This window comes from Littorina saxatilis, linkage group LG8 (genome assembly GCF_037325665.1).
Source record: "Littorina saxatilis isolate snail1 linkage group LG8, US_GU_Lsax_2.0, whole genome shotgun sequence".
Lineage (NCBI taxonomy): Eukaryota > Metazoa > Mollusca > Gastropoda > Littorinimorpha > Littorinidae > Littorina > Littorina saxatilis.
Window position 1 is genome coordinate 50,715,423 of NC_090252.1, and position 10,783 is coordinate 50,726,205.

The 10,783-nt window shown below is 40.0% G+C and overlaps 1 protein-coding gene across 1 annotated transcript; it reads left to right on the forward strand.

Annotated features, from left to right (window-relative positions):
- Positions 1 to 4,785: 4,785 nt before the first annotated feature.
- LOC138974371 (uncharacterized) lies at positions 4,786 to 8,403 on the forward strand. Its single transcript, XM_070347088.1, has 4 exons — positions 4,786 to 6,186; positions 6,484 to 6,581; positions 6,714 to 6,855; positions 7,291 to 8,403. The coding sequence occupies exons 1-4, from the start codon at positions 4,786 to 4,788 to the stop codon at positions 8,401 to 8,403; spliced, it is 2,754 nt and encodes a 917-aa protein (XP_070203189.1).
- The last annotated feature ends 2,380 nt before the right edge of the window (positions 8,404 to 10,783 follow it).

Consider the following 10,783-nt stretch of genomic DNA (forward strand, 5'->3'; position numbering starts at 1 on the left):
CTTATGTCCTCTGGCAAGAATGTGTTTGATTTGAAAACACCTCATGTTCATCAGCGCCGCTCCCTATAACGCATGCGCGAAATATAGGTATCACGTAAAACGTGGACACAATGTTTTTTTTGCCCGGTTGTGAAAGCTCGTGTTTTCATGATATATATCTATCACAGCTCAAAGTTCACATGAAAATATTGTATGATAATTGTTTAGTTATACGAAGAAAGCCTTCACACTCAGTAGCCAAGCTTATAAAGTGGTAACAAAATATATATATTAGTGCTGCTAATCTCGTCATTTACCGGCAACAATCGGATCCATATTTGTATGCATGTTTATAAATGCAATACATTTTATCTAAATTAAAAACGAATCAGAATGGTGTTTTTTTTCTAAATTGAGGATGAAATTGACCGAAATGTATTTCGTAACAAATCTAAAGATTTTGTGATGAATTTAATTTATCAAAAAACTCCAGCTCAGTCGCTGGCCAGAATGTCTCATCTTTTGATAAAATCAAAATGTATATAAATGTTCAATCTCTCCCCCCCCCCCCCCCCCCCCCCCCACCCAACCCCCCCACCAAAAAAAAAAAAAAAAAAAGTATAACGGGCAGGTTTCACAGTATTGTGTTCAGCAAATTACTATTTTAGTATTTACACACTCAAATTCCACAAAATAAATGTTGTCACACAATTCAAAGGACATGTTTTTCCAACAAAGTGAGTTTGTTACAACTAAAAACAGTAATTTTTGGCTCATGTAAGTGTAGCCTATGCGATGCTAACTTTTGTCTGTCTGTGCATGCGTGTGTGTGTGTGTGTGTGTGTGTGTGTGTGTGTGTGTGTGTGTGTGTGATAGAAACTTTAACATTTCCGAGTCTATGGATAAAGCTCGCATAAGAAGATTACGTCTCGGTCAAAAGTGTTTGACGTGTGTGATAGAAACTAACATTTGAAGACGTCACATTATGACGTAAGAGGGTAGACGTCACGCGAAGGAATTACTGAAAGTCTCGGTCATTGTTATTGTGAGCGGGCCGAGACTAGTTGGCAGATCCAGTGTCTCGCTTTCTTGCACAGTTTCACCTATGCTTACTGTGTGTGTGTGTGTGTGTGTATGTGTGACGGAGTGATTGAGTTTGTGTTACTGTTTGTCGATTTCTTACGTGAGCCTTGAAGGCTTCGCCTCTTGTTTTTATAGTCCTGGTCCTTATTTATGAAAACCAGGCGCAAAGCGGCATACCCTGAAAACGCAAAAAAAGCAATACGGTCATCCTATGCATGCATATAGCTCATATTGGGGTAGTTCTCAGGAACAGTGGTCAAATGTGTGACATGTACCTTCAAAATTAAACCATTGAGTAAGCACTTGCTAATTAAATATGTGATGCCCAATACTTCAATGCAACAGTAACTGGAAAAAGTTGTAAAAAAATTTCTTTAGTTTGTCTTTTGTGGAGGTATTTAGAAGACGACTTGAAAAATCGGGCAGTTGAAACAAGGACACGAAATGAACAGAAAATTAATTATTCAAAAATGATATTAAAGTATCAGGAACATTTTACCCTTTCTAATACTCTCATTTGGTCATTTCAACATTATCAGGTTTGATTTTTTTTTTTTTTTACTTTATGTACATTAAGCATATCATTTGGGTGGTAGTTTGTTCAGTAAAATGGACTCACAATTTTGTCAACAAACTTCTCTGTAGGACCTTGAAAAGAAATCTTGATCAAAGTAAATGTAATAATTCAGTTGTAGATCAAGATATTGTTACATGTGAATTTCATTTAGAAAGATAAAATTAGTGTTTGACAAATAATGTTGCATAATCAGGTTTGATGGGCAGTTGAAACGAGGACCGCGCAGTTGAAACATGCCGCTCTGATATGGCCCTTCGTGGTCGGCTGGGCGTTAAGCAAACAAACAAACAAACAAAGTTGAAACATGGACACCAAAAGCACATCAAGACATTGGGCTGCATCACCTTAAAGTAACTAACTTCTGTAATGTGTAATAAAACAGCCATTCAGACATAACAAACACATTTTTCATGACAAAGGTCAACATTTATAGGCTGTCAAATGAATATGCATCCCGGGAGATGGACGGGTGTCCCAGAAATGCTGTGATCTGGTCCCGAGAAATCCAGGTCTCATCAGGCTCTTTCGGGTAGGTGAACTGCTTAGACCGAGGTGTGAACGGGGGCCTGAGGCAGCTGACACAAGTCTCTGTCCCATCAATGTCCAGGACCTAAAACACACAGTTATAAATTGATTAACAATAATATTCGAAGAAACCTCTCAGAGACAATATTAACCAAAAACCTTGCAAATTTTGCCTTTTTAAAACATTTTTAAGCCAAGTTACTGGAGTTATGTGTTTCTTTTGTCCTTACCTTGCCTCTGTGAAATGAGCTAATGTGGACTATGCACACACAAAAAAAGACCTTTGTTTACCACATGAGATTAGCTTCTAAATAACTTATACAACAAACAACTGAGGACAAAGACCTAAGAGGACAAAGCCTACCTTCGCAACATATTCCATGGCACTTTGACCTTTGCTGCTGTGGAACACCACCCTCAGCCAGTCTCCCTTGGTCACAGTCCTGTAAACAATGTTCAAAATTGTAATGGATGTACGTAGTCAATAAAAGCCTAAAAAAAAAAAAATCTCTGTGCTCAAATTTGTACAATTGAACCTCTCTGTATGAAAAAAATGACACCATACTGAAAAAGATTGACCTTGACAAGTTATATCCCTCCATTACAATAAACAGAAATGTATAAGGGTCATTCCAAAAAACTGGGATCTTCAAGGGTTGTAAAAAAGAAATCTGTTTTTTTACTAACACATACACAAATCCTAAATCTCGTCAGTATAAACCAAATCTAAATTGATTGAAGAAATAATATAGACAGTTACCAGTCATAGATTTTTTTTTGTTTTGGAAAAAAATTGGTCGAAAATATCAGAATGTAGGTCAAAATTGAGTCCCGATTTGTGACATCAGTGATCGGGTTTTCCTTATCGATTGTTTTCATGAACAAAGATTGTGAAATATGATAAGAGACATGTTTTTATTATCTGTTAATAGAATATTAATTATGTTGTAAATTTAGAAAATGTATGTGTTTTATAATTTTTATAATATTAGCTGGACTTTGAAAACCAGTCTATCGTAACGTGTGGTTTCCAAATCTGCACTCAACGAACTATTCATTCAGCTCTTGCAACCTCGCGTAGGAATACATTGTTGTGACGTCATATCGTAAAGTGGGTATTTTTCCATCACAACACATGCACTGTTTTCTTGTTGTTTTTTCGGAAAGAGAAGTTTAGCAAGCATAAACTTTGTTTACACAAATCGCTTCCGGATTTGCTAGTTACGAAAGACTTGTAATCAAAGGCAAAATCTCACTGTAGAACGAGAAAAGACGAACTATTTTGTGTGTTTCACGTACACATTTTGATGCGGAAGGATACTAGAGTGTAGTTTGTAACTGCGAATGAGGAATTAGCCGCGTGTTTCAAGTGGTGGGCTTTCGGTTCTGGTTGTGTTCCTTTGTTACGAAAGACAACGCTTTCTGTTTAGCAGAACTTAACAGGCAAATACGGTAAGTTCTTTTGTGTTATGATTTCATTGATGCTTTATTTAGGATTACAGGCTAATTTTTAATGCCTTCAATGTCTAAATCTTCGCAAATTCACCATGTGAAGTTCTCCAATTGACTTCGAAAATGTCTCTTGTCCCGAGTCTTGGAATGTTGATTCACCCTTGACACTGATTTTCCTTTGAATTTGAACATGTAAACAACTTCTCTTGAAATTGCTTGCTACGAAATTATTGTTTGATGTTGAAATAAATTCGGAAAGCCATTTTTAGGATTGATGGGTGTCGTTTGCATTTTTTTTTAGCCGAAATTCTTTGCTCCTCCGTGTATCGTAACTGGAAACAAGGTCGCCATTTTAGTTTTTGACAACACGTTTTCTTGTTACGAAAGACTCCAGATTATGACCACTTTACGATTTTCTCACATTTAAAACGCTTAAGGAAAGGTCTGGCTGTTAAATGTGCAGTTTTGATGAAATAACTTGCATGGTTTTTTTAGCCCTGTCAATTGATATTCACTTGTTTTCAATGAGCGTTTCACCGGAAGTCTCGCGTAACTGGAAGACAATGTTTTCACTTCTTCTGTGCACTACTGGTTTCTGGTTACGATCATTTGACATTTCCTCAAAGTAACGTGCTGACTGTTTTAGCTAGTTGTATGACTTCTTCTTGTATTCACTAATTAATTTAAACATGCATATTTCCATTTCTAAATTTAAAAACATAATTTTTATTGAAAATATTGAACTGACTGTCTTGCGTAACTGGAAGACAATGTTTTCACTTCTTCTGTGCACTACTGGTTTCTGGTTACGATCATTTGACATTTCCTCAAAGTAACGTGCTGACTGTTTTAGCTAGTTGTATGACTTCTTCTTGTATTCACTAATTAATTTAAACATGCATATTTCCATTTCTAAATTTAAAAACATAATTTTTATTGATAATATTGAACTGACTGTCTTGCGTAACTGTTTTGGGGAGGACTGCAAAGTGGACAGGGATAGGAAGCTTTCACCTTTTGGATGATTTTCTGCTTTTGTACCTTTTCCGCTTTTGTCACTTTATCCTTGCACTTTGTAAAAGAACTTTTTCCCAATTTGTATGTGTGAGTGTGTGAAGTGACACTGATGTTTGTGCTTCCAGCTACCCTGTTCGTGTCTAGTCCGTGGCATGGCTTCAAGGTCAAGTCTAAGAATTGTGTTGAAGGGTCAGCACAAACTACAGGAAGCAGAAAATGTACCAACCTCCCCACCACCGCAACGGAAAAAGCCAAAAACCAACGCTGAAGCTTGCAAAGCATACAAAGACCGGCTCAAAGATGACCCTGAGAAGTACAACATGTACGTTGAAAAGCAACGAGAACGCTGTAAGCTGTACAGAGCAAAATCAACGGAAGAACAGAAAGCCTTTCAACGCGAACAGTCCAGGCTGCGCATGCAAGCTATGAGGGCACGGAAGAAAGAACCAACAACAAGAGCAAGTCAAGAACAAAAGAGGGCCAACTGGAGGGAGGAGAAAAGACAGCAGGCAGCTAAAATGACACCACAAAGGCGCAGAAGAAAAAATGAGAAGCGGAGGGCAAAATACCAAGAGAAGAAAAATATCTCAGCACAGGCGAGTGTGTGTTCAAGCAGCACCCCAGCAGCTCCGTCTTCAACGTCAAGTTCAAGCAGCACCCCAGCAGCTCCGTCTTCAACGTCAAGTTCAAGCAGCACCCCAGCAGCTCAAAGAAAAGCGCTGTCAAGAGCAAAGTCCGCCTTACCAAAAAGTCCCTCCAAATTTGCAAGAGTGTTCGTGGGTCTGCAGAAGAATGCGTCGCCAAGAAAGAAAGCTGCTCTGCAGTCAATGGGAGTGGCATCACCTTATCTATCACAGCTGGGCATTCAGGTTGAAAAGATGGTGGCGCAGCTGAAGAAAAGTCGCTCAAAGTCCAGTAACCACACGAGGCAAGTGCTCATGGATGTCTATCGGAATTCACAAAAGGCTGACAGCTCCTCACCTATGCCGTTCACCCACAAGGCTCTCCTTCTGGCAACTTCCAAAACGCTAAGAAAAGAACGAAAGCTGCAGTCTCAAATTACTGATTTCTACGTCTCTGCTGCTACATCATTGCCATCAAAGAAAACAGTGAGCACAAAAAGTGGTGCTGCTGCATCGGTGCTGCAAAAACCCCTCCAAGAGCTTCACATGGAGTTTGTGGAGAGCACAGGAAGCTCTGTCAGCTTCTCCCACTTTGCATTTTGTCGCCCTGCACATGTGAGGCCGACACGGAGGAATTTATTGAGGCAGTGTCTCTGCGAGTATTGCGAGAATGTGAGTCTGAAGATCAAAGCACTCAATGGCTTGGCTGCACGAATCAACAACGCTTGCCGCATTCGTCATGCATACCATGCGGTTGACCTCATCACCTGCGGTAGACAACAAGGCAAGTGGCAGCACAGTTGCGCCATGCGAACCTGTGAGCAGTGCGACAGCGACAACCTGGACCACCACCTGAGTGGCCTCTGTGTCAACGAGGAAGTGAAGTGGCAGAGATGGCAGAACAAGCATGTTGTTGTCAAGGGCAAAGAGGTTAGACAAATTGTGAAATATTATATTCATATATTTCTTAATTTTAATTTACTATTTATTATAAATTTTTTTTAGAATTTAAGATTTAAGTCTTTTTGTACCAGCGAATGGGTTTTTAGGCCTATGTGATGCAAAAAAATAAAAGCAATGTTACACAATGAAAGTATTTATTTAAAAAAATTCCTTAAAAGTACTCAAGTAAAAACACCACTTTTTAACTACGTTAAAAATGCATTCCTGATAAGCCTCCTATTGTGTTTCCTGTTTTTTAGTATGTGCGTGTTTATTTTGTTTTAGGTTGACCGGAAGGGATTGGTGACGAAACATGGTACCATCGAGGATCTGAAGAGAGAGCTGAAGAATGAAGTCGTCTTCCTGGCTGCTCACTTATTCAGGTAAATAGTTTAATATTTAAGATGTTTACAAAATATCCACCATGTACATGCATATTCATTTTATATCTTAACTGCTTTAAGGTTGACATAATTTAATATTATTAATGTATGTGATTGATTGACTGTGTGCAGGGCTGATTGGCAATACCAGCAGTTTGAGCTTTCCAGGCAGAACCTGGAGCCAGGCAGAGTCGTGATGGTTCTGGACTTCGCAGAGAATTTCGGGTGCACATTTCAAGACGAGATCCAGGCAGCACACTGGCATCATGATCAGGTATTTAGCATTCATCATCTTCAAATTATTCTCCTTCATCCTTTCTTGAAAATACTGTAAGTTCAACATAAATAAAGAATATCTACTAAACCATCAACTACATCATCGTCTTTTTATATCAATGTATGAGTGAACATCAACACAGCATCTACACACATGGAACATCATTAAATCTTTTATTTATATAATAGGAAACAAAATTATATTTGAAGGGGCAGTTACAATCAGGGAATAAGGTAGAGCCAGGTTTAAGATATTTTATTTGTCAACATTTGAAACGGCGTATTGGTTTGACAATGAGCCAGTCAAATATCTCTTTATTTTCAAGATAACAAATCAGTATTATTGAACAGTAGATGCTGAAAAGGACTGCATAATCGGGGATACATCATTTTACATGGGATAATAAGCATGCCTTCTGCCCCATGTGTGCAGGTCACAGTGCATCCGACTGTCTGCTATTATCGCTGCAAGGAGTGTGAGGATCAAGTGATGGAATCGCTGATTTTTATCAGTGATGACCGTCAGCACGACTACCATGCTGTCAACTCCTTCCAGCAGATTGCCCACAACCACCTGAAGGATACCAGAGGCATCAATATCCACCACGTTGTGCAGTTCACAGATGGCTGTGCTGCACAGTACAAGTCCCGTGGCCCACTGTACGACATCAGCTGTGCAAGGAGAGACTACCACTGTGCCTTTGAAAGACATTTTTTTGGTTCAAGACACGGGAAAGGCCCCTCGGACGGAGAGAGTGCAGTCGTGAAGAGCGCAGCGACAAGGGCCATCAAATCTGGTGCAGCTATCATCTCATCAGCGGAGGAAATGTTCAATTTCTGCAGCACCTCATCACTTGTCAAGCAGCCTGAGGGACCTGGATGCCACCACAGTTTGCGGACGTTTTTCTTTGTTCCAAGCGCGGACATAAACCGAGCAAGAGAGGGCGTCTCCACACTTCCGGGAACACGCAGTCTTCATGCTGTGAAGTGCGTGAACGAATTTGTCCTGCTCACACGGATGCTGTCGTGTGCCTGCCTCCCTTGCCTGTCCGGCGTTGGTGAATGTTTGAAACTTGACGTTGTGGGCCAATGGACCACGAAAACTCTCAAACCAGCCAATGGCCGCATAATCAACCAGCAAGCACCTGACGACACTGATGAGCCCCACCCTGCCCACCCTGATGAGCCCCACCCTGATGAGCCCCACCCCGATGAGCCCCACCCTGATGAGCCCCACCCCGATGAGCCCCACCCTGATGAGCCCCACCCTGCCCACATTGATGAGCCCCACACTAAAGCCCCTCCATCCGTTGGAGATTTCTGCTTGGTGGCTGTTGGGGGGAGAAACCGCACAGTGCGTTTTTATGCGAAGGTGACCGAGGTTGACGGCGAAGAGCTGAAAGTGACTTACCTGGACAAGGAAAAGGGAAATGAGAAAAACTACACTTGGGCGGACTCTGCATGGATCACTGCTAATGACATTGTGAAGACAGTTCCAGCACCAACCTTGCTCCCAGGTCGTGGAATTTCATTTCGCTTTGACTAGTTTTCCAAATAAAATTCCACGGCCTTGGAGCAAGGGTGGTGCTGGTAAAGCTATACCAGATGCTTTCGGATCTGAATGTAAATGTAAAAAAAAAAACCTATTGAATAGAAAGTATGCTAGTTTAAAATTGGAGTGTAACTTATCAGAAGGTAGCTGTTAGAGAATCGATTCTTTGTTTTTGGTTTCCATGTTACGATAGACATACTTTTTTTTAAAGACATAGTATAAAAGGCTATATTTGCTTCTCCCTCTTTTTTAATTGACCTGGGTTCTTCTATTCAAAGAATCATATTATTATGCAACATGATTGTGTTCCCTTGTGATTCATTATACTGAGAGAAAAACTTAAAGAAAAAAGTTTTCTATGTCAAATAAGTAAAGATTCAAGGTCATGATAATGTACTCAGATGTATATACATGTATGTTGTATTTTCACTTATTTCAGTTTGTTTGCTGTTATTTTGTCAATGTTAAAAAGAATAAAGTAATTTTGGCAATTTGAAACAGTCATTTTGTTGTTAATTCATTGTCATTTGGTTTCCATGTTACAATAGACATTTTGCTGACGACACAAATTCAACTGCCTCCCATGTGGGCATCAAGCTGTAACTTATCTTCAAACTAGAATTTTATTGTCACTCATACACTCCTCTTCCATATGCAATGCAAGAATTTTTTATTTACAACACTTTTTTTTTTTCTCTGTTGTCCCACATTTTGTGCCAGCTTTTTGGAATGACCCATAGATTTCCAGATAATAAAGGTGACACTTCATGTCACGATTGTTTTGCTGGTTTGCCAAAACATTTTCCAGCAATTACAGTCCTAAAGGTTTTAACTTTGTTACAACTGAAAAAACAGCCATTCTACATGAAATAGAAAGTGAACAACTGAACAACTGAAATAAAAGTTCGAAATATTTAATTTAATATAAGAAGCAAACATTGCCAGACAGGCATTGAAATAAATGATGAAACAGAATGTCACACATGCAAACAGCATGATGTAGCACTGCACAAATTGGCAACTAAGCAGTAGCATCTCTTATACAGTGGAACCCCTCTCTAAGACCCCCCCTCTCTAAGGACTACCCCGCCACAACGACCCTTTTTTTTTTAACCGATGTGTTTCTTTATATAGTTGTCACCAGTGTAGCGACCACCCCGCTGTAACGTCTAAGGACCGAACTAACAGCTTGTGCAACGACTTTGTCAGACAAAGCCAAGACTCTCACGTGGTGTCTTCGTTCGACTGCCCATATCGGCATCGTGTCTGTTTACGACTGACACACTCTCTGTGGTTGAATCATGGTGTCTTGTTTCGACTGCATGTGTTTTTTTAATTATGCATCTGAACATTTGTAGACCCAAAGGGGGTAATTTTGTATCGCCTGTTTAAGATCGTATTTGAACTGAATGAGAAAAATCTTTTGTATTATTTTGTGATCACCGCAATGACGAAAAAGTGTGTCAGTCGTAACAAAGACGCCAAAGCGATCGTGCCGTGTTTTGACTGTGGCAATAAATGAAGTTGCAGATTCCCACTATCCTGTTTGTTGAAGAAAAGCTGTGTTGTGGATGTAATGGAAGTTTTAAAGTCAAAGGAAAATCCTATTTTAATCGGGAGTTTTTTTTAATTTTTTTTTTTAACTTTAAGGGGATGTGCGGGGGTGATTTTTGAGCTTTTGGGCAGATTTGGGCATTTAGACATTTTGACTGTTTGGAAAACTGTGGTCATTTTTCTTTCAATTTCTGCCGTTGATGTTGCATATACATGTTTTTTTTGTGCAATAAAAATAAATTCAATACACCAACCCTCGCCTGATTGCGTTCATTTGTCTTGAACTTGCCTTATTATTGCCGATTTTCAACACCTTGATCAGCAAATTTGAGCAGACGACAGGGCGAACACTGCATGACGTTGCTTGCTACATAGCCTCCCCTGTTTGCATGTGACCGTTGTTTCGTTATTTTCCGGACTACTTCGGCTCTAACGGAACATTTTCAATGTAGGTCAATCTACGCCAACTTCCTTATACGGAGAGTATGACGTATGATGTGATCTTGATTCGTTCAACCGGGGTCACGTGGTACAACAATGGCGCTTGTTTACAAGCAGTGAAAGTACACGCTCCTGTGCAAAAATGGTTCGCACCAAGCCATCAACAACCAGAGGAGCCCCAAAATCTACGAAAAAGAGGACAGATCAAGTGAAGAATCAATGGAAGGCGAAGAAATCAGCGCAATCAGCTTCTGTGCTGGCTGACGTGGCAGAATTAGTGCCGGTTTTGGGGTCGTCTGCTAGTGCTACATTTTCCGCGTCAATTCCTTCGACTGAAAACATTCTCGGCACGAAGACAAGAAGTGAGTTCAAAAAAGAA

Bases quoted from the DNA above. Each gene is read 5' to 3' on its own strand.
- LOC138974371 (XM_070347088.1), top strand. From the start codon at position 4,786: ATGGCTTCAAGGTCAAGTCTAAGAATTGTGTTGAAGGGTCAGCACAAA. The intron at 6,187-6,483 runs GTTAGACAAATT...ATTTTGTTTTAG, and splicing joins TTGTTGTCAAGGGCAAAGAG to GTTGACCGGAAGGGATTGGT. The intron at 6,856-7,290 runs GTATTTAGCATT...CCATGTGTGCAG, and splicing joins CACACTGGCATCATGATCAG to GTCACAGTGCATCCGACTGT.